This window comes from Diorhabda carinulata, chromosome 7 (assembly GCF_026250575.1).
Source record: "Diorhabda carinulata isolate Delta chromosome 7, icDioCari1.1, whole genome shotgun sequence".
NCBI lineage: Eukaryota > Metazoa > Arthropoda > Insecta > Coleoptera > Chrysomelidae > Diorhabda > Diorhabda carinulata.
In genome coordinates this window covers 17,433,707-17,458,257 of record NC_079466.1, presented here as the reverse complement: position 1 = coordinate 17,458,257, position 24,551 = coordinate 17,433,707, and the positions used below count along the sequence as shown (strand labels likewise).

The 24,551-nt window shown below is 32.3% G+C and overlaps 1 protein-coding gene across 1 annotated transcript; it reads right to left on the bottom strand.

The window, feature by feature from the left end:
- Positions 1-6,715: 6,715 nt before the first annotated feature.
- Positions 6,716-23,409, bottom strand: LOC130896155 (pickpocket protein 28-like). Its single transcript, XM_057804044.1, has 9 exons — positions 23,142-23,409; positions 18,697-18,939; positions 17,486-17,606; positions 17,249-17,403; positions 14,436-14,631; positions 12,102-12,372; positions 10,619-10,678; positions 9,620-9,818; positions 6,716-7,188 (listed from the first exon to the last, which is right to left on the bottom strand). The coding sequence occupies exons 1-9, from the start codon at positions 23,279-23,281 to the stop codon at positions 6,960-6,962; spliced, it is 1,614 nt and encodes a 537-aa protein (XP_057660027.1). The 5' UTR covers positions 23,282-23,409; the 3' UTR covers positions 6,716-6,959.
- Between the last annotated feature and the right edge of the window lie 1,142 nt (positions 23,410-24,551).

The following is a 24,551-nucleotide window of genomic DNA, read 5'->3' as shown; positions in this document are numbered from 1 at the left end:
AAAACACCAAAAAACAAAAGAATCTATCTGGAGAGCCCAAAGCATTATTCAAGAAACGTACAAGCTTCAAAAACAGAACACTCTTCAAATAAGAGAATAGAATTCTGCAAATATACGAAGAGAAATTTCAATGGTATCAAGAATTGCTATGAGCAACAAATCGGCACAGCAGTATTACTAGGATGCCGAGGAGGCGATAATCATGGAAAGGAATATAATACAATATAAAGAAAACTGTTTTTGTTGTGAGGATTGCAAAAAAACATTCATTGAACTAGGAAAAAGAATAGACACTAGGTATTCTGGTAGGACTTTGTCTCATGAAATGATTTGTATTTGGTTATTTACTTATGAAAATTGCTAAGTAAAACAATATACTTTATACTATACGGAAAGCATTTTATCAAGAAAACAAAAACACTTTTTTTTCAATAATATCATAGCCACAGTGTTTTGATATTCTAAATGTGGAATCTTAATTGAATATATAGAAAAAATGGTAAAGATAATTGATCAATAATATGTTGATATGATTACACGTTCTGATGTAAATATGTAACGAAAGCCACCACGTGGAAAGTACAAATAAAGCTGCACTCTCCTGGATTCGTGACACTGAAATAAGCTTCTACTGCGTACCTGCACGAAGGAAAAAGGGAACTCGAAGGCGGATAGACTTGCCGCAATTATGACGATACTACATAGATGAAGCCTCACAAACAGTAACAACGATGTTACCGAATTAAAGTCAAACAGTACGATTATGATCAAAAAGTAGTGAAAGTTCGATATCCAGAAAGATGTGGCCAATTAGAATGAGAAAGTAGAAAGATAAGATTCATTCAATCTAAAAAAATCAGTGGGATAATCATTGGATGTTTTACTGTTGGCAAAAAGACTGCTCTGGAGGAAAAGGGCTTAAAAGATTTCCTCGAAGAAAGAGCAGAACTAGAAATATAAAAAAAATAAAACTTTTTTCTGAGATGGAAAAGCTTAATAATAAGCTATAAAAGCGAAAAAGTTAAGGTGGTCTGCAAGTTTATCAATTTCCAAATCGTCGAAAATAAAGGACCTCAGGACTTCGAGTAACTGATATAGATTGTGTATAAAAGATAAATAAATCGGAAGAAGTGTAGTTTATAGAATGGAAACAAATAAGAAAGTAATATTAAACTTTTCGTATGGAAATATATCAAGAATTAACAGATAATAACTCGCAAATTTATTCTCAGTTCAATATTATGTTGAGAGAACAAGTTAATTATCATACTTACCTCAATGAAATTATAAAGAGTTCGGAACAATTTGAAACTACGATTATTAAAACATATGGAGCTAAAGCAAAAAATAGGGCATCATTTAGTCTCGACACATATCTAAAACATAATATAATGTGTTATTTATTCCATACGTTTGATATATTTCTGATTGGTTGAAAAATATTCATTAAAGTATATATTTTTACACCTCTTGTACTAAATCAACGGACCAATCAAATGCAATTTCAAGCAACTTCAAGTACATTATGTTCATTATCAGAATCACCTAATTAAAAAATTGTGATGATCGACGCATTTTCCCAGCTCCTTTTGTAACATAACCTTATCTTCGGGAGTAACCACTATTCTGTTAAGTATTTCTTGAAATCTTCCATTCAAAAGTTTCCATTGCATAGCCGTTAGTATCGTTAAGCTACCAACAATAGTATCGAATGGTATAATGAGGAAAAATATGGCACAATAAGCGCACTCTTCCACAATAAAAAGAATAGTATATGGAGGATACTCCGGTACGTAGGACGTTAGAGGTAAGATTCTTTGACCAGATAGTATTGGATTCAAAGTAAAAAACATTGATGTAAATGAACCAAAACTCAAATAGTATATGAACATCAATTTGAAACGTTTCAAATAGGACAATGCCGTGTTTTTCTCATCTTCCGAAGAAGATTCTTCAAGACTCCAGAATAACTCAGTATCTTCAATTAATGACCTGATAAGATGACTGTTTTTGTATAAAACAGTGTATTTTACGAGAACCTGCAACAATATTTGAATTAATAAATAAATATTGCATTAGTTTTTGAAAATGAAATAAGATTGTTTTCATAATAACTGAAATAAATAATTCTATGGAAATATTTGTGAATATATGTTAGTCTTTCATATAAGTATCACTTTTTCGACATTTCAAATTATTGAGGTTGCAAAAAATTTTCCAGTATAGCAAATGTGGACAAAAAGGACAATTATCGATAATACGAGTAATTTATTAATACAAAAAAATTTGAAAAGCATTTATTTGAAAATTTGAAATTTTTCCAATATTTTCAATTGTTGAAACAGAAATATTTATTTCTAAGAAAGTAATTTTATGAATGATTCAATTTTGGCGTCTTGAGGAGGTGATTATGTGATTATAAGTTTGATTGCCTTAGAAAAATGAGTTGATAGATTTGTAAATTCAAAATCAAAATGATTTTGGGAAATCGATAGACCTCTGAAGTTTCTCTTGAATCACTTAAATCACTTTTACAAATACTTTGAAGTAAAAAAATCAACTTTTTTGATTACAACTTATTCCTTTGGTGAAAAATTGCCTATACCGACTAAACTAGAAGGTATATCACGAGTTCACTTTGAAGAGGTAGGGATGTTTGTTCTCTTTGAACAAGTTCATAATGGCCAATTCTTAATTGAAATTCTTCTTTCAAATATGTTCTTTGATTAGGTCTGCTTGTTCAGATTCAACGATTTTCTGAGTTATTACCAATCTTCCATAATTCTCGTTACTTTAGAATATGCCACAGAATCTTATAAATGGCTATTTTAGAACATGAGTCCATTAAATTGGAAACAGAAGGTTAGTGGATTCTATCAAAAGTAATTTTTTTCATTTATGTCATTATGATTACTTGAAAATTTCTCATAATATGAGAGTTGCTACTTGAAGAAAATAAAAACAAATATTTATACTTCAATACGGCTTTAGTTTTTTTCAATTTCAATTTTTCAATTTTTTTTCCAATTCTACATTAAGATCAATACACTTTTGCATGCGTTTGAACCAATTGTCGATGCATTTTCTCCATTTTGATAGAGGTATCTCCAAAACATGTGATTTCAACTGCTCCTTCAGGTGTAGAAAAACGTTGACCTCGTAATTTATTTTCGATCTGCGGGAATAAGAAGAAATCATTAGGTGCAATCAAAGACTGTACGGCGTATGACCCATCAATTCGATGTTCATCATCAATTAAAAAGCGTTTATATTTAAAATGATGTTTGAGAGCTGGCACTTCGTGGTGGAGAATGATTCGTCGTCTTTGATTGGTTTCCTTGATTTTTTCTGACAAACAACTGCTGGTATACATATCTTTATAATATAATCTCATGAATTGGAAAAGTAAACAAATATTAGTGAATAATATACTCACATGTATTGTTAAAAAAATGGCTTCCAAAGATGTTATAACATTAGCAATAGTTAAATGTTTTTCATAAATAAATAAAAGAGTGCCCAAGTAGAGGTTCGCTAAAAGAGCAAATAAACCGAAGTAAAACAGTATTTTAGATGTAATTCGATGATGATAAAATGGGTTCAATCCCATAGCTCTCAACATTTTCAAAGATATTCTAACGTTAAAGTACATTTTAAAAATGTTGGTTTTTTGTTTCAATTGGTTCATATTGAAGGTAACAACGTATTATTAAACAGTATTTATGATAGCTCATTTTATGGAACAAATAAAAAACTTTCTAGAGGGTGGAAAATGATTAAAGTTTCCAAAAGGAATTATCTTAATGTAAATATTTACTGGTTAATGAGACGCGTTGGGAAAAAGTTTTGTTTCAATAGTTTGAATACATAATTTGAGAAAACTTTTTTCACAGTTGCCGCTAATTTATTATTTATTTAATACAGTATAGAGATTGTTTCAACTTGTTTAAAAGATATTATCAACAAACGTATGGAACTGAACAATAAACAGAATGGTAATGGGAGTACTAATTTGGGCGAGTCTATGAAAGCGACTGCAAACAGATTAGCAAATTATGACCATATGGTAAACATTCTCAGGTTTGGATGGATCAAAACAAATAAATGGAGATCATGTGTTCAGTGTTTTTATCCATATTGGAATGGATAAAACAAAAATGCCTCGCTTTAATTGATGTTCATAAAAATCGACGTGTTTGAATTAAGACGTCTACATTACAATAACATTGAAAAACCAAAATGCCTGAGAAATACAATAGTGATACAAAGGAACATACAAAAAATTGTAGTATAATTAATAGAATTTCGGCAAAAACTTGTATATAATAAAAAAGCTGATGAGCTTGGACAAATTAGTTTTTACCTTAAATAAAATTAAATAAAAAAAGATTCACCACTGTAAGAATTGGAATGTCGTGTATCCACATAGAGACAATAATATTTTCTTGATATTGCTTTTTTCAGGAGAATGTCCTGTTGTTCCATGTTTGGATATCTTTTTTTAACCGTAAGTAAGTAATAAGAGCCCTGAACTCAGTGCTGTGGCAAAAGAATATTAGACCAGAAACAAAAAAGAGAATATACAACGCCATTTTACAACCAATAATTACATATAGCTCCGAGGTTTGGCAACTTACAGAAAAGCAAAAAAATAACTTAAATGCAGTGGAAATGGATTTCTGGAGGAGAGCAGCAAGAATATCTAGAACGGAACATATAAGAAACGAGGAAATAAGAAGACAATTGAAAGTAGAAAGAACTTTAGTAGAAGATATAGAAAAGAAACAGTTGATTTGGTACGGACACGTTAAGAGAATGGGAAGAGAACGACTACCAAGAATAATATTAGAATGGACACCCACAGAAAAAAGAAAGAGGGGAAGACCACCTAGAACATGGCTACAAGGAATCACTAGAGCAATGTCCGAAAGGAACCTAGCAGTCGACGACTGGCAAGATAGACAGGCCTGGAGATTAGGAACCCAAAGGCGTATAACGCTATAAAAGGGGATATATATATATAAGTACCATGGCAGGATCAAATTTCACCTATCGCGTTTCTCAATATTTTAGTAATTTAATGTATATGAGGCTACAAAGCGCCCTTCTAAAATCGGGCTCAAAGGACTTGGTAAATAGCTAATTATTTGCGTACTTAGCAAGTATACTATACTTTTTCTATTGCGATGGCAAGCATGGAGCTCATACCAGTGGCCTGCACGAACATTTGGGTTGAAACCTTGACATTGAATTAATGGTGTGGGAGGTCAATATGTATAGCGTTCGCTATAAAAAAATTTCTTTGTTGATTTCGAAAATCAATATTTCAAAAATGTATTCCGCCGTTCTTCAAAGGGGAAAACAACTACTTTCCTGGATAGTGCCTCGACGAATATTGAATTACAGCCCCTCTGAAGAGCATTATCGACCTTTTTGTTGATATTAATAACCCCGATGGCTCGCAGTTGCAAGGAGAGGTGTAACTACTGACTAGTTCCGACGTCATTACGTCTCATTAGAGCAGTTTTACACCCCTCGTTCGGGATTGAGACCCGAACTGAAGACAATGTCAATCAGCGTCGCATTTGGTACATGTAGTTAAATATTTCCCAGCGAACGCCAAGTGGCGTTATCCTCACTTCCAATTGCGAACTATTAGTCAGGAGAAATCTAGCGTAGTTGCCGATAATATAGATTTCCATGGTAATTGAGGTGATACAAATGTATTAAAATAAATAATTTCTACTATTTACTTCTGAAATAATTTCGAAAATCCGTTCTCATTTACCATGGAAATCTATATTAGCCCGAACGAAGGTTGTTGAATGAACTGCTTTGGTGAGACATAATAACGTCGAAACTAGTCAGTAGTTACAACCTCTCCTTACAATTGAGAACCAACTGGATTCCCAGTTATTTTAGTTCAAATTCGAGAACTGAGAGGAAAATAGGGGGACAGACAATAGAAAATATTAATCTCTGATGAGTTCACGCGCCTGGGTAGTTATTGGCCTATTTGGATTTCACCGTGTTCCTTGATGAATGTGTTCACTAAATTTTCATTTGCAAAATATATAAATATTCTACTATTAGTTGGCTTTTAGTAAACATTTATATTGTTTAGTTATATTGTTTGGCTAAGAGCCTTGAGGTAATCTTCTAAACTAGATTTGTAGAAAGGAAGTTGTTTGTTTCAGTTGGTTGGTTTTCAGTTGTTGAGTTATATCTTCAGTGGGCCTATACTATTTTGAGGTATATTTATTGCTGTTTTATGAAAAGTAATAAGGGAATTCTCATTGTATGTTGTGATTTTTATTGGAATTTACACTAATTAGTTTTAACTACTTATTTCATTTATCTTATCGGAAAATACGACTGAACACTACGCCGGACCGATATGGAATCCTATTGCAATAGTTAGTGAGAACAAATATCGTTCCCACATTTTTTTTATATTTGATATATTTCAATTAGTTCAAAATATAATTTTTCAAATAATTTTAAAATCTATTTCAACTTTATTGTAACGAAGCCCGGTCTATAACTATACACTTTTGAATAACACCTATGATTTATTTCATCTGTCCATATGTTACAAAATTAGAATATGTGCCAAGAAATTGAGTTTTGATACTAAGCTGAACATAAGCGAAGCGCACTAGTATTTATAGTAATAAAAATAAGAAATTTGTGATTGAAAAAAAAACACAAGTGATTGAATCAGACGTTTTAATTACATTATTTAAACTCCTGTATCAATGAATAGTCCAATTTATAGATTGGTTCTATTGTGTGTGAGTGATAATCAAAATTTAATTCTCAAAAGATTATAACTTTAACAGAATCAGGTAAGAAATGTTAAACTATACATATATAGAACAATTTATTTTCTGCAGTTACATTGGAAGTTTCTTCAGAGTTTAATTGATATCAATCGACGTCGCAGCTTTTCTGAATATTCAGTCACTATCTGGAGGGCCAGATATATCATTGTAGAGTTTTTTGTTGCACCACATACGTACAGAAATATAATAAATTATTTCAGCTACTGTTAAAAGGGAGAATCCCGTGAAAAGGCCTAATAGCCCTCCAAAATTGGATATAAAATCAAAAATTCCATAAAGTTCGTTTTTCTCATATGAAAAGAACAGATCATCTTTGAAGTAAATTTTCAGTCTTGAGAATTGGCTGAAATGAAATGAAATTTAAGTATAGATGAATGCTTATAACATAACAATCAATATTACTATGTTGTTTTTGATATTATCGAGATGCTAAAGCGATTTTCTCCGTTGTAATTTTGCACTTTTTCCAAATTTATTTATACTCGAAAGATTATGGTAAATCCTGGGTAAGATATACTATATATGTCAAACATATTTCACAAGGTATCAAAAAAAGTCATTATAGAGAATATTATATCGTAGTATTGCAAAAAACAAAGGAAATTCCAAAAAGCAAATTAATATTCTAGGCATGTTTATGTATGAAAATGTTAATCGTTAGGTTTGCCAAAAAGTATTTTGAATGCACTTGGTATCTATGAAAGAATTTGAAGCAAATGTGTATCTTATCAAACAATATAAATGAGGCAAATGATAATCTTGATGATAATGGTAGAGAAAACATTGGGTTAAATACATGAAAATTTAACTTGCTCCAACTTTCACTAGTCTCTCATAATTGCAATAATAATATACTCCTCAAGGAAAAAAGTATCAAGGGGACAAGCCAAAAGAAGACCAAAGAAAATATTCACAAATTTCGAACATAATTCGAGCTTTCAACAAGACTCAATTTATCCAAATCCAGTCGATAAAAATCTTTCTAAAGGTACAGATGCTTATTATAAAAAAATAACTTTATTACCTAGATGCATAAAAAAATACTCTAAAAGCTACAGACCCGCACTGAATCCAATTAAAATAGCAAAATTAAGCCACAATAATGTAGTTAGACGAGTTTTGCCAGCCCAGGTAAGTGTTGGGGGCTAGCTGTAGGTGTCTAGCGAAACTGAACGGGACGTGGAACTCGTTAAGTTGCGTTAAGCAAATAAATGAATGATAAACATGAAAAGCACGATATGGAAACAATGAAAGGAATGTTCCTCCAGTTAAAGATAGTCTCAAGAGTATGGAAGAGAAAAAAGAGAAATTGAAAACAATGGTACAATAACTCAAGGAATTGAAGATGAGGAAAATGAAAGTCAACAAAAAATAAAGGAAAAGGTCCAAATCATAATGAGGAAAATAGAGGTAGAAGTCGACCTGGAAGCTGATTTAGTAGAATACAATAGAATAGGAGCAATTAAAACAAATAAAAAGGGACCAATTATAGTTGAAATAAAAAAATTTGAAATTTTTAAGCCATCTAAAAAACTAGAAGGTACCAATATATGGATTAATGAAGACAATTAAAAAAATAAGTGCAAATAAAAAGAAAAAAGTTTTTACCTGACGTGAAATTAGCTAGAGAACAAGGACACAACGCAACGCTCAAATTTAAGAGCAGCCAACGATCTTTATCCAGAAAATGAAGGGAGAAATAAACAGAAGAAGTCAAAGAACTAGTAATTGGAAAAAAGAGCTTTTACATATTGGAAGTCGACAAAACAATGATATGGATAATGGGTGTTTAGTGTTTTCAAAAATTATATAATTTTTCAAGCTGCGCTTCCAACAAAAGTAAATGAGGTGAATGAATGGTGATATTGTGAATTGATTGAATATTAAATGACTGCAATACATAGAGAACGAATGTTCTAAAGAGTAAAATTTTCAAAAGAAGCACAATTCTGCTCAAAATATGTGAAACAAGATTTAATCCACAATTCCTGTTACCTCGAAAAATTAATGTAAAAGGACAGCAAATTACGAAATCTTATAGATAAGTGTTGGAAAAATTGTAAGACAATTCAAGAAACTTCTAATGAGTTAGTCCCTTATATTCAAGATATTTATAGTAAATTAGGATAGAATAAAATTGTCCATTAGTCGCGATAATGATCAAATTACAATGTTAGAGGAATCTTCAAAATTTGTTTAAAAAATATTTTGTGGAATAAAAAAATCCACTTGTTATTAACGTTTTAAATGACTTGGATGATAGTTTTCCATTGTCCCCAAATTTTGAATGTTTAGTAAAGACACAACGATTATGGAATAAAATAATGAAATTGCAATTCGAGGCTATTAATTTTGATTTTATCAAAAAATTTCTTCTATCCAGTATTTTTATTTTCATGGTTCATTCCATAGAATAAAAAAATATTTTTTGACAGTTGAAAGATATTAAACAGTCATCATGTGTGATCACAAACGAGACTTTTTCATGTAGATTTCTTCATTTTAGAAAATATGTTCTAATTTTATGTTGCCTTCTACTTTATCCGAGATTGTAGCGAATTGTTCCGCTGCTTTTCGTAGTCGACTTTTTTGGAGAAGTGTATTCGAAGTACCAAGTCACTATTTGTTTTATAGCTTTTATGCGTGGAGGGAGCATCACAACAACAAAAATCATTACTCCATATTGAACGTATCAATACTGTCTATTGGGGTTTCACGGATAATTATGAATATAATTTTACTTCTAGCAAAAAATTTTGACAAAATATACTCACAGTTCGTTCGTTAAATCATCTGAGAAATTTAATTCCTTTCGAAGTTTTTTGTGGGCTCTGTAATATTCTTTCCATTCCCATTGGGTTCTAGTGATACTTGTTTGATAAGTGAGTTGACTACAGAGAGGATAACAATTACAACTTAGATAATCTTCTTTTAAACCCATTGCAACTTCTATTTCCAATGTTTTGAGTTCACCTAAAACAAAATTGTATAATAATTTCAATTGACGTGACGATAAATGAAAAAGAAAATACACACTCAAAAAACTGAAGGTTAACTCAAAAAACTAAGCTCCTCCTTTCAATTAGAAGGTGCAATATTGACAAATCCCCAATTATAATAATGGAAGGACACCTTTGTATCTTTGGTACGATCTAGGTATACGTGGTGAACGGTATACGATGAACCTATAATCGAAGAAAAAGTGGAAATGAGAGTGCAGCTCGACAGAGTTCAGCCCATCTTGCCTCTTATTATCTCAAGGTCCATGCGTATGACACCCACAAGATTCCTTGAAGTTCTAGTGTATTTTCTATAATATCCTCAATAAATTTATACTGGAGTAACTCGACATACAAAAATTTGGCAGCAGCCTGTGTGAGTGATTTCTTAATGGGCGGCATTTAAATTTCGCATGATGTTGTTAATTCTTCCAGGTTACAATACCGGAGCAATCCCAAAACTAATCAAATTTGGCTCACTATCGAACTCGCTATAATTTTCCACCTTCCTGGAAATTTTTATCGTTTTTAACGATTACTATTAATTTTAAGGAACGTGTTCTGGGATGGTTTTTAATTTGAGGTTATTCCAGCTTTTTCAGCATTATATTAAATTACGTTTTGTTACAAAACTGGTGGTTTTTACCTACATAAGGTATCAATTATATATACTTTAACAGTTACTGAATAACACTTTCTGAGGAAGAGTCTCCAACAGGAATTTTTTACAACTTTATTTATTTTTCATTCAATTGAAATGGAATGAATACTTACTTTCCGCTTCTTTTAAACAATTTCGCTGATAATTTCCACAAATAGGTGTATCCTTCTCATCTGAAAGTATAATAATATATTAAAACGTTGCCCACGTGAGATATATATATATATGGAATAAGAGTGTATTGAGGAATAAATTCAAAAGTAGTTGGTCATTGTCATTGATAGTTATAATAATAGGTTGTGTAAACTATGGCACTAACTGCCAAATATAAAATTTCTAGCTGAAGCTGAAAAATGTCATATCTTGATACAACTTGTAAATATATTACAATTACATAGAACACCAACAATGTGTATATTAAACACACAGATGGATTTGATGTTGTTTATAATGAGTCAATAAATTTTGAAATTAGCTAGTCGCCAATGGTGCAAATTCTAGAAGAACATAATTTGCATCTTGCTTCCTCATAAACGAACAATTTTTCCAATTCCAAATTATTTGAAATTTATCCTGCCAAAATACTACAGTTTCACGTTCTGTTGTGGTTGCTGAAGGATATACTTTATGATATAGATGTATTGACAAAATTGTCATTTTTGGCCCGGATGAGAATTCACCTTTGATGGGAAAAAGCAATACTTAATGCATAAAGAAAGTGCAAGTCTGGGATTGAAGGATATCAAGATATAGGACGAACATACTTTTACGAAAACCTAAATGCTCCCAAATTCACAAGACCTATCCACAATGTTTTACTTCAAAGGGGAAGGATCTATACTCTTCGTTTTATACGGGTACATGAAACGTTTTTGAGGTAAAACCGGCAAATGTTGAGGTGCTGGAGTCACGAATTACAAATAATTGTAGATTATTTTCCCCTCCCAGTTATTAGAAAATACAGTTTTTTTGTTCCTACTTTTATAGCGAATAAAATAGTTGATAAAAATATGTAATTATGGACATAATTTCAAGGCAGATGATGACAATGATCAAAGAGTTCAATATAGTTTAGTTGGCAGAAGATATGTACTGCTTGAATTGAAATTAACCGTATGTGATTTAGAAGTGAAAAAAAAAAAAACGTAGCGGCCAACGCAATAGGTTCGACCTAGCAAAGGAACAAAACATTTTTCCCAAAACTATTTTCAAATTTCAAAAATCAAATCGCCATCACTTTTTCATCCGATGAAGTCTTTGCCTTTTTAGGAACAGGCTCACTATTAGCAATTCACTATACTGATCCAGATTTCATCTACAGTTATAAATCGATGCAAAAATTCATTTTTCTTAAAATGTTCATAATTCGTCAATCAGTACATGGCAAATACATTCTTTTAAAATGACGATAGCCTCTTCTATCTCTCCAAACGTAATTCAACGGACCTTCAATACCATTTGGTAAACTTTTCCGATGGCCGTTCCTAACGCTGCCTGTCAAGATAATTTGACCACATTTGAAACATTAGTTATCAAAATATTGAGTTTATTAACATTTATAAATACTCAAACTCTTTTTGTAATAAATAAACTTACGTGGCATATAAAAATGAACACATCCGCACTTTTGTAAAGTATAATTTGTGAAACATTCCAGATAACAATTTCCTTGAGTATACGAAACGAAATAATGTAATATTCTCTCATCAGAGAAGTAACATTTTCTATCTTTAGTTTTGTATCTTTTAACTGTCGCTGAAGTTGACATTACATTCGGTGTAACTATGACTGTAGTAGAGCTTCCCAAAGGTAGAATAAAATAATCTTTCTTCGTTTTGGGGATAGAATGTGGTGTATGGACTGTAACCTGTAATACAGATAACCGCAATTAGAGGAAAATACCTTTAAATAACTTTAAATATTTAATGAAATAATTGATTTGTAAAATTGTATGATAAAGCAATTTTCCACTACACTCGAGTATTTTGACTGGCCTATTAAGGTATCATTTCACTATATTTTTATAGAAAAATCACATGCTGCAGATAATTTTTATAGGAGTAACGCACATGTTTAAAGACATTGAGACATGTGAGATTTTGCTGTCTACGATGATCTTGGAAATCTGGAAATCATTTTCGTGGCCTTTTTTGCCGCTTCAGGACAACTTTCTTTACTAATAGATTCCAAGATAAAGCCCTTTTCCTATTTTGTTTATCAATGTATTATAATATGTTTTTCTTGATAATTTTTTTGATAAAGACCGAAATAGATCGAAATGTCAATTTTTACCTGTATTTTTAAATTGATTTCCTACAAAAAGAGGCCTCAAACCAAGACGATTCATCACGAAAAACATATTAGAAGGTATAAGAAGTGGAAAGTGGAAAAATTTATTACAATTCTTCGATTTCCTCTTTTATGTAAATAGCACCGTCTCAGTCTCAATTGGGTTGACATTCAAGTATTTTGAGGTGTACCACTTCACAATGAATTTAAGTGCTTTTGTGTCTCATTTTTCGTTGTTTTGGCTCGTGGTCTTGGACAGAACTCAAAGTCATCGCCGTAGTCTATGCGTGCACCGTTAGCCTTATAGCTCAACTAGCAAGGTGTCAAAAACAATCGCCTACATGATACGAAAGGAAACATACGTAAAGGGTATAAGGACAAAAATCTCCTGACTAAGACCATTCGCAGTAGGTAAGTTTTGAAACGGTGCTGGTGAAATTTTGTGCTATAGATAGTATTGCTCACATAAAGCAATAGAGGAAGATGACACTTATCACCAATGAAGAGATTAAATTCTTTGTATTAGCAATGGAAGCTGAACATCCAAACCCAAACACCAGAAAAATTATCAGACATACAAGTATTACTAAACACGATGTTTCTAGGATTGAAAAGCATAAATACTTTCTTTATTCCGATGCCTTTTGAAACTAATCCTATGTAATACTCCTGACATTGACTTTGGAATGAGATGGAGATTATAGTCTAGTGATATAATATCTCACAATAATAGTTTTTCCAGTTCTTCTTCTTTGTCCTAAATAAAACCAGTTACAAACGAAATCGACAAAATATAAAAAAATCTATATTTATGTCCTATATAATTTCAAATCTTGTGATTTGAATTAAATAAACTTAATATTCTATTAAGGAATTGTATACCACGAATCTCAATTAGTTGATGTGGTAATTTTTAATATCAACAATGTTCAAATTTTCATCTTATATTGAAACAATTTCAGAATATGAATAAATAGTTATTCGAAACCTTGGAATATATAGGTGTGTCCAATATATCAAAATATCATAATCATTCTTCAGTATACCTAAGAGATGGATATTGAACAGTAACAAGAATTGTTGATAAAAATCATGAAAAATATTGATTGTTAGTATCTGAGGTGATTCAGCATCATTTAACATGGTTAATTCACGGCAAATGCCATAGTAATAATTGAAGGAACTGGATCCGTGAAAATGTAATTTTATATTAGAATACTTCCAATGATAATAAATACAGTTATACAGAAAACTTTGTATGATATTTTTAATTGAAGTACATTTTATTCGGTTCGCGAAATTGCTCCATTCTCTTCGCTCTATTGGCAAAATACTCCATGCAGAAATTTTAAGCTAGTTCATCACTTACGTCATAATATCGTATATATTCCAAGAACTGTAGCTATGCGATCTCGACAGTTGTATTTCTGATTTAATAGATTAGAAAAACTGAAAATATATACAAAATGTACCATTAAGAATAAAAAATAGATTGATTTGTAGTAACAGTGTAATCTGCATAATCCCTTATTTGTTTAACTATGTTCTGGCGTCTAATAATGACCGACAAATTTACCTTATAACATGTTTTGTATTTTATTATATAAATCAAAAGTACGTTGCCCATTCTAAATTACTCACACTATATCCAACATCAATTGAGCAAAGAGGATCAGAGTCCCCACTTAATGCCATTATTATGAGATCAAAAGAATTATCAGCGCCTGCTAATAAAGCTCTTAGTGGGTAGGCTTCTTGACCAGTTCCCTTACGATATCCATCATCATTATCCCAGTCACTGGTTAATATACCGCTGTGGAAATCAGAATAATGATGCCTGAAAAAGAATCATAATCATGAAAATCATTTAATGTGATCATTTTTCTTCAGTTACTTGGCTTGAGTTTGTATTAATACTTGAATATTTTTCCAAGTGGTTACTATTTAATATAGTAAGATGATTGTAATTATCAATTTCCTTCATATCATGTCCCAGACTTTTTCCATACTATTTCTCACACATCTAAATTTTGATTAATTTTTCTCAAAATCCTTTTTTAATCCTTCAACCTCTTCCACTACATGGTTTCCTATTTCTTTATTGATCTCAACCTCATTTGACGGACAAAGACACCGCCTCAAATTCTAAGTGGGGCAATTACGCGGCCAAGCTCTCGAGAGTTGCCATTCTGCCGAGGGCGGTCTCTGAGACTGTTCTCAGCGCGAGCCAGCAAACTTCGGTGTAGGAGGTACTAGTGGACTAATTGTGGTTGAATGTGAAACACCACAGTCGGCTGTGGTTACTGCTGAAGGTTCCGCAACTCGCGGATTGGACAGGGGCCAAGTTAACTACGTGTGCCAGAGAAGATATCCCGAAAGCATACACAGCCACTTTGTTTCTCACTAGGAATGAAGGAATTAAAGAAAAGATGCTTCTACAGCTAATAAAAGCGCAGAATGGAAAGTCCTAAATCGGAAGGACGAAAGTAATGGTCAGCTCATTAGGGTAAGTATAGACGAACAATCTTTACTGACCATCAGTCCATTGGTTACACCATCCACTACAGGTTTGGTAAAATAACAGTTCTCGACTTAACGAAAAAGGAGGAAAACAAACATACACCCAGAACCTCTAAGGAGCACAATGAAGATGCGAAGGAAGATGTGAAGGGCACAGATCACCTCCACAGTGGGCCACAGTGAATTTACCTCCAAGGCTCCAAAACAAAATGCGCAAGCAGCGAGAATGCGTGGAAGATCACCAAAGGAATCACATCCTTAGTGACTCGGATGAACCTAGGGTTTGATAGAGGGCATTAAAATAGCCCAAGTGAACGCTCACCACACAAAAAGGCATCTGCAGTTATCGGCCGGGTATTCACCAAAGAAAACTTTAGCGTAATCCTAATCCAGGCACCCTGGGTCTACAAAGAACATTTCAAGGGACTAACCTGTAAAAACTACAAGGTAATATATTACACAAGTTGTGGTAGTATACCGATATCATGTATCTTGGCGAGAAACGACATAAATTCTCTTTGTCTTTCAGAATTACCAAAGACCTCACACCAATTTGAGCACGCCTCGAATACGAGAAAAAACGTCAAGAAATTTTAATCCCTCTAGCTACTTCGATGGAAACAGGCCTGTGCCACCACCAGAACTGCAAAGACTAGTAGAGTACTGCCAGAGAAAGAAGGTGCCAATACTCCTAGGATGCGATGTAAATGCACTGTTTGGGGTAACAAAGAGATCAACAGCAGAGGTGAGCAACTCTTAGCAGCTCTGTGAACCTGGAACCCGAACTAAAAAAAATAAAAATTGATACATATTCTACAAACGATGCAGATGATTGTAATACCGTTTATTCGTTTGTACTCCTGAAAAATGTCCTGAAAATCACTAAAGGTAGTAAATTTTCATGAAATATGATAATTTTCGAAAAATCTTGATATCAATGCATTCAGCAACGTTTGTAGTGGATTGCCAAACTAAAAACTTTTTCTTTCAGTCACTTTTACATGATTTTCAGGACTACAAACGAATGAAGGTTATTACATTTATCTGCGTCGTTTATAGAATATGTATCAATTTGTATTGTTTTATTTTTTTAGTTCGGGTTCCAAGTTCACAAAGCTACTCTTAGCATATATTTTAACTAATAACCTTTACATACAAAATGTAGGAAACACAACAATATTTGTGACAACAGTAAGGGCAGAAGCTTTAGACATTGAGTACTTCGAACCTAAAAAACCGGGTAAACAACTTGAGGGTGTCGAATGAGCCGTCTCTCGCTGATTACAGAATAATAATCCCAGAGCTGGCTACATTAAACTGTACCGATAAAGTACACGACGTTTGAGTTCTTAAACCCCTAGTCTTTACCGCTTCTGCCGGAGGTTTTCTGAATGGCTACATTTTTGCCACTGCTTTACCGCTCTTGAACTCTATAAAAACCTATAAAAAAATTTTCACGCGTGTACCCCATAGGTTTTTTAGGCACATTTGTTCGACGTGGAAACTCGGCTGGCATTTTTATATGCTTCCTGTCCGAACAGGCAGAACAGCCATTTGGTAACGTCACAACTATTTTCTAGGGGTTTACGAACTCAAACGTCGTGTACTTTATCGGTACAGTTTAATGTAGCCAGCTCCCGACTATAATCATGTTCTGGGTTCTCTAGTATCATATATACATACGTATTTAATTAACTTGATAGGAAAACCTATTTGCAATTGAATTACTGAAGAATAAAGAATATGAATTACTGAATAAAGAAAATGCTGGTAGAAATTCATTATATCTAAAACAATTAGTTTGAAAGGTATAAATAGATATTGACATAGAGGATACTCGTAACATTTTGTCACATAGTTTCATTTTTTCATTATCCTTTGTTGGTTTTCACATTTTTATAGATCATTATTTGGACAAGTTTATTGAAACTTACACATTTGATTTGAAAATTTCGTCTCTATTCAACATATTGAAAGTATAACATATCCCAGCGTCCAATATTATTGGCGAAAAATATTCCAAACATTCAAACTCTTCTCCCATGTATTTGCAAATGGAGCTGTCTATCAAAGTCGAAGTAGGATTTAACTAGAAAGGAAACAGTTAATATTGACAGGCCAAAAAATGAATATTATTTAGTACTATCTCTAAATTAAATTACAAAAAATACCTTGTCGAGTCTCTCGTAAAACGTTTCATTGAAATGTGGAATTTCTGGAATGTATTCTGTGACACCATTATCCAAGTTATCATCGTCACATATCATACTCATATACTGCGCAATTTGGATCCTAAAATTCTAATCTAAGATTTTCGGGCAACACACTTAAGTAGATTCTCTAGGGGGTACCGGAGCGGCAGTGACATTTATGGGCTTATCGCTACGTAGTACTATCCTTATCGCTATGTCTTACCGCAGACGGCTACATCGAAATATGAGGCGTGTTAAAAAAAGGCAAAATGAAAAAGTGATGTAGTACGCGTTTTTTTAAGGCGATAACGGCAACATCGGAGTATCGAAATACGATATGTGATAAAAAAGTGATGTACGTACGTGTTTTGTTAATAATGGCAGGGTATATATACGGTGCGCGGGAAATATTGTATGAGGTATAAGTTACAGTAAGAAGGAATGAGAGGTCATGAGTTTAGAAGAATAGGAGAAGCTTTAAAGGTCACCGTGACGTATTAAATCTACATTACCGAATAAGATAAGATGTAAACCACTATAGCCAAAAAGCAAACCATATTCTTTTACAGCACCATAGGAAATTATCAACTTGTATGCGAGTATCACGTCACAAGATGGCACCAGCGAAAAAAAAAACAATTTCATAATTTTAAATGATTTTTATAAGCTCAAAAATACAAACATTTAAATTATTGCTTTTTTGTCGATTCTGAATTTAGTCCAATCCACATAACATTAAGACTTTTTTTTGTATTGGAAGATCCAGCAGTATTTCAAAGCAAAAGAACGTGAGGGACCCTAATTTAAGCATCTCCTTTTATAACGTATATACCAGTATGTACATGAACTTTAAAGATGTCATAGTTTATTACTACATCACCATCGGCGTTATAAATAACATACAATTCAAATTTTACAACTGTTTGGAATTTGAATGTAATTCCTCAATTCCAATAAATAAAATTCCTCATTCAATTTCGTCTTTTGACCTTTTTAACACACCCCTTATTTCGAAACTTCGATGTTGCGGTATGACATGGCGATAAGGATACTAAGACGTAACGATAAGCCCTTAAACGTCCCTTCCACTCCGGTACTACCCTACAGCATCTACTCACTTATAATTGTCGTTAAACAATGCAGAATCTTCTTTAGTTTGGAATGTTTGTCATTTTATATTTTTGACTTACTCAGATTCAGAAACAGAAATGTTATCCCAAAGTCTGTGAACGACATCCGTAAAATTGAAGAGATATTTTGACGTTTTTGTAAAAGGACATATTGTTATTGCTGGAAACGGTATTTGAAAAATTGGCGTCTCTCGTGTTGCTAAGCTAACGATAAATGGATTCTCGTCATATTTATCATATTGTTCCATTATAAAATAGATGGATAATGCTGTCGCTATAATTATCAATGTGATCCATAATATCCTAAAAGAATTCATTAGTATTAGCGAAATATATGTAAAATATGAATTAAAACTTTTAAAATCGGCAGTGAGAACCTTCCCGCTGTGGAAAATTTCCATAAACAAGGTAAGCTTTCAGAGTAAAAACGGTCGAAATTTTATTTATTATTGGAAATTATCCAAAAAGTTGTACGCAATAACTGGATTATTTTCTGGAAAATATGCCGATACCATAGGAACACATTAGAGACCAGTATCATAAATCTTCGTGACCGTCACCTGCGGTTCGGAAAAATATGTTCAATCATCTCCTTCCCACTAAAAATTTGTCAAATTGTAGTTAACACAATATCTCGAAGACAAAAAACAATTAGCTAACTATAACATAGCGACGTCAATTGATGCCTCGAACTTAAAAAAAATTATGCTTTCAATGATTTTTTCTCATATGAAAATTTAGCTGATGATAGCTCATATGTAACTGTAGATAAATTTATAAGCCAGGTGGCTATGTCTTTGTTGAAACACTGTCAGTTGAAACTTATGTAGTCAAAGTTATGAAAGTTATTCATTCATTCACCGCTTGTTGATTCTTTTTATTAATTCTAGCTGCATATTAACAATCAGCTTACAAATTTGCATGTGTGAGGAAATGACGTATATTCTATTATTTTCGTTATTTGTAAAGATTAAAGCCACACACACTAGCATAAAGTGGATAGTATTAAGGTACGCTTGGAGGAGATAAGCTGTATACTTGTGGGGATACTAGGAAGAATAAGTGAGTCCAGAATAGACGATGAAAACATGATAGCAGACAGCGATTCTGACAATGAATCAGAGAGGGGTGAGAATAACTCAAGCCAAAGCGAAAACAAAAATGAATACATGAAGCTAACTGGTTAATTAGCTATATTAAAAGCTAGCAGTTAGTCAAGAGGCGATAAGTGCTTCTACCTAACTCCTACGTAATAAGTTTCCAAGTATCAGCTACAAGTTTTTCCTGCAAGATACAAGCCGACATATATTTATCCACAGTACAACTCTTGTCAATGTTCGAGGCACGGTTGTTTTTTATAGGAATTATTGAATGATAATTTTTTTCCGTCATGTGTAGAAGGATAGCGCAGCGCCGTAGTTGACGGTCATGGGGCTTTATGATACTTTTGATGTGATCATTCCACAGAAGTCTGCTCTCAAGTTTTATTTAACTTCATGTTTTGCCACAATTTCCCTATCTCCTCCTATGTTTAGGATCCTTTTTCATGTCCGCTGTCGTTTTCTCATTGTTTGCAATCGGTCTCAGGGACATGCCCCTGGCGATTAGGACTACGTTGTCTTCATAGTGTTTGTTTGAATTAGTTTATTCAATAGTTTATTCACTACTAAGCTCGCTTCTCTGATCTCTTAAAAATTGTCTGGATTATTTCGAATAAAACTTTCCTGAGAAACTATTTCAAATAAATTCGCACTCCACATTTATTTCGAAATCATATTGAAACTAAGACTTGCGAGGTAAATTGAAATTGTAAATTTTCCAATTAATACAATTTCTCCAATTGAACACTCTTATAGTGAGTGAAGATAATATTTTAGATGAATTTTTTTTCTGTTATCCACTACTCAAAGTTCAATATTGCTGGAATATCTCTAGAACTTCTTAAGTTTGAGCAGCTGTGAAAGAATGTGGTAAATCATTTTTATTATATTTCGAAAAATGGAGCATTGACAAACCCTTGCGATTGTTGATCGTATAGTGTAAAGTTTAAGATTTTCATTGATTCACACCAATAAATATCGAATATATAATTATAGTCGAGTCACCAACGGTATAACGAAGCAATTTTTTGGACATCAATTATATGAAAATTTGATATTAAGGTTCCTTTACCCTCTTGATCAGCAGCAAATCAACGACGACGACCGAAAACAACAAAACCATCCGACTTGGTATGAAGATATCATGTTTGTTTCACGTTATAAAATTGATTGATGTCAAAATAAAAATTTAAAAGATCCATTCCGAATTCTTGTTCATTTATAGTATTTAGGTTGATAGTACAACAAAAACTATGGGTTTATCAGGAACGACTAGCTTTAGTATGATTTTGAAATAAACACCTTTACTAGGGTTGCCCGAAAAGTATCCGATCTACAACTGAGTATATCATTCCATGAATGTGAGTTTGTAATTATATTTACGCATGTATCGAGAGACTCTCTCTAAAATTTCAGCCATTTTTGACGCTTCATTTTTGTTTGAAATTCGTAGTAGTATATAAAGATTCTGCTTCATCATTTAGGACCGTGAAATTTTGGACAACTGAATGTAAATTCAAATTTAAATCAATTTGACTGATCATGAGCATGATACTGGACGATATGGCTAAAATTAGAATTGAAATTCATATTGGTTAACCACCCACCGTACTCACAAGATGTGTCCCCCATTGACTTTCGTATCCTCAAAGTTTCACTTGCAGGAGGAAAATTTTAATCGGACCTGGACATTATCGCATACGTAAACGCCTATTTTGAGTAGAAAAACAGCAACTATTATTTGGAAAGGTTAAAAGGTTACAGTATCGCGGGACTAAGTATTTAGGCATAAATGGAAAGTATATTGGAAAACAAACATGATTATGAAAAAAAAATGTCTTTTTTATTGGGTCGGAAACTTTCCGGACAGCCCTCGTATAAGCTACGTGAGTGGTTGGTTTTTATCTTCAACCTTTGTTAACCTGAACATTTAATTGAGAAATCAATGAGTTGAGTAAACTATTTTTCCAGTTTCTAAAGTTTGGCGTATATCCATAAACTATTCAGGCCATATGTTTTTGAAACAAAAATAAACAATTTTCGTAAACCGTAAATGTTTGAAACTTATATTTAGAAATACTATTGGTATTTTTTCAATCGTTGCAGGGTTGCAGGGGAAAAAATTTTTCAACTACAATTTCTTTAAAATGTAAAAAAAATTTGGCGGAAACCTTGGTACAATTTAAAGAATAGATAATGATAATTACAAAGTTGAAAAACTATATTATATATAAATAATTCTTAACGACCAATTGTATCGAAAAACATGTTAAAAATTTCATTTTGTAGTGCAATATATACAGAGTGGGGTTGTAATAATTTACTTCTATCATTTCAAGTTTCATAAGACGAAAAATATTTTTAGAGATAAAATGTATATGTTTATAAAGAAAAGTTGACTTCATTCATGTCGCGTGTATGAACAACATAGGAGACAGTTGAAACCTTGATTGGATAAGTCTCATATAAGTCATGTTCATTTAAATAAAAATACTATTATAGAATGACCAAAAATGCAGAAAGACTAATCTGTTACATATAAAAATCAATTAATCCATGTGATATGTGAAAAAATAATGAAATATTTAATAATATATTTCATTATTTTTTTTCATTAAATAATATACTGTCATCAATAGCGAAAAATTAAGTAGATAGATCAAAAGTTTTATATAAAATGTAATACAACGGATATATTTGGCTAATAAGAAAGACTTGTTTTATTGAAACATGTACCAGATCACAAATCTTTTATTTCTTGGAAACATTAATAGATTCAAATATCAATTGCTACCTAATGCACCCTATTCGACTAAATTTTACAACGACGAAGTGATATTCCATAAAACGGTTATAAAATTGTTTGAACATAGCTGGGACTAGGGCATAGAATAAAGAATATTATGTCTGAAAATAAAGATTGTTTCGGCTCCCACTGAATCCACCTCGTGAGCTAGTTTGGAAATGAATATCTAGTTGTTATTCCGCAAAACACAAACTTAAAACCCATCAAGTTACACTCATAAAATTACATAATACTTGATGATTATTCGACTGTCGCTTGTATTTTCATACAATCATAGTTTTTAAACTAGTGGAAAAATTAAATAAGATTACTGATAACCCAATAATTTTGATATGTTCCTTCATTATGTAATCAAATATTACGTGAAATTGAATAGATCAATATTATTTACTTTTCTAAATATCATTTTTATTGTTAGTTTTAGTTTTCTACATCTTATCAATGAACGGTAAAATCTCAATCACGTTGTCCGTTATCTATACTCGTATTTGTTTGAAGTTAAATGAAAATTTATGTGTAACAAGTTCCTTTTTAATTAATAAAATCATTCATTATTAACTTTTCTTTTAATTATGAAAATAAACAATAATAAAACTTACCTTTCTCCTTTCGACCGTTTTTCGGCCACATAATTAAATCCAATTATACTAGAATGTTCACAATAATCGTTGAAATAGTGTTGAAATCGCGACCACGAATTCGGTTTTTCTCTTTTTCTTTCCACAGTTAACTTATGCATTATCCTCTATTAATTGGAGAATTATTGAACAAAGTATTCATGGTATATTATCTTTTCTAAATTTAGTTCACCAGACTAATTTTGGCAGTTTCTGCGCATCATGCAGAATTTTACTATCACTAGATAAAAAAAAATACAATCAGTAATGTAAATACGTTATGTTAACATAAAAATTATCGGTGTTGTTAAATTAAAATGTTCAAATTTGATTATGTTAATCTTATATGAGAAATCAAATATAAAAAATGTTTCAATTCTAAAAATGTGAAAAAATTCTGATGTGAAACCTTAGAAAATTTTGTTTATTATTATTTGCAATTTCACTATACGATGTATGGTTATTATAGTACGAACATAATTATGTCTCATGGTTGCTCATCAATTTTAAGTAAAATGATCAGTTGAATGAAGTATGAAGGATGTTGTTAATTTAGGAAAAACTGCCACAAAAGCTTATAAAATGTTGAGAGATATCTTAGGAACTGAGTTTTTATTCCGCATAAATTTTTTCATTTAATTGAACTATTAGATTATCATCCAAACATCCACAACCCTACGTGATTATAAGAAATCATGGAGAGTTGTGTGAGACTAAGTACTGGATTTCTTTCAAAGATAAGGCACATGGCCATTTTAGCTTTCCTGTAAAAGCGTTTTTCCACAAAACGACATCCCCGTTTGAGAAAATCCATCGACTGTTCCTATTTTCTAATATCAAGAATTCTTAAGAATTTGCGAGAAGGTGAAAGGGTAAAGCAAAAGTGCAAGAAGCCGATTGAAATACATTCTTATAAGGGAGAGACAATATTCTAGGAAAAGTAATAAATCTTCTCCTATAATTAGTCATGGAAAAAATGATGACAAAGTATCATGAGGATGAGGAGGAAGATCAGAGAAGCACAACAAATTTCATAGGATGCTAATATAAGTTTTTTTTATGGGAAAAGCAAGTACAAGAAGGTAAACCCTTTTACAATTGAGTGCCTGCCTCTGGATATTGGTCTTGAACTTTTGTCTGCTGTAGTCCTCGGGAAAGACGTGCATTGGTAGATGATTCCACAGGCTTGCACTTCCACAAAGAAATTAGTTCCGGGGCGTCTGCAGGCGTATTCGGTGTCTGCCTGTGAAGTAGGTCTTGAAAAAATTGCTCTAAGCGGGATTATGTTGTCGTGGTAGTATCAGTAAAACCGATCACGTCAGCGATCTTCTTTTATGTTCTAAGCTGCCCAACTCTGGATCGCTTATAAGTTGAACTGCTCTCTTTTGTATC

Bases quoted from the DNA above. Each gene is read 5' to 3' on its own strand.
- LOC130896155 (XM_057804044.1), bottom strand. From the start codon at position 23,281: ATGCATAAGTTAACTGTGGAAAGAAAAAGAGAAAAACCGAATTCGTGG. The intron at 17,607-18,696 runs GTAAGTCAAAAA...TTAGAATTTTAG, and splicing joins ATTTCTGTTTCTGAATCTGA to GATCCAAATTGCGCAGTATA. The intron at 17,404-17,485 runs GTATTTTTTGTA...TTTCCTTTCTAG, and splicing joins TTTACGAGAGACTCGACAAG to TTAAATCCTACTTCGACTTT.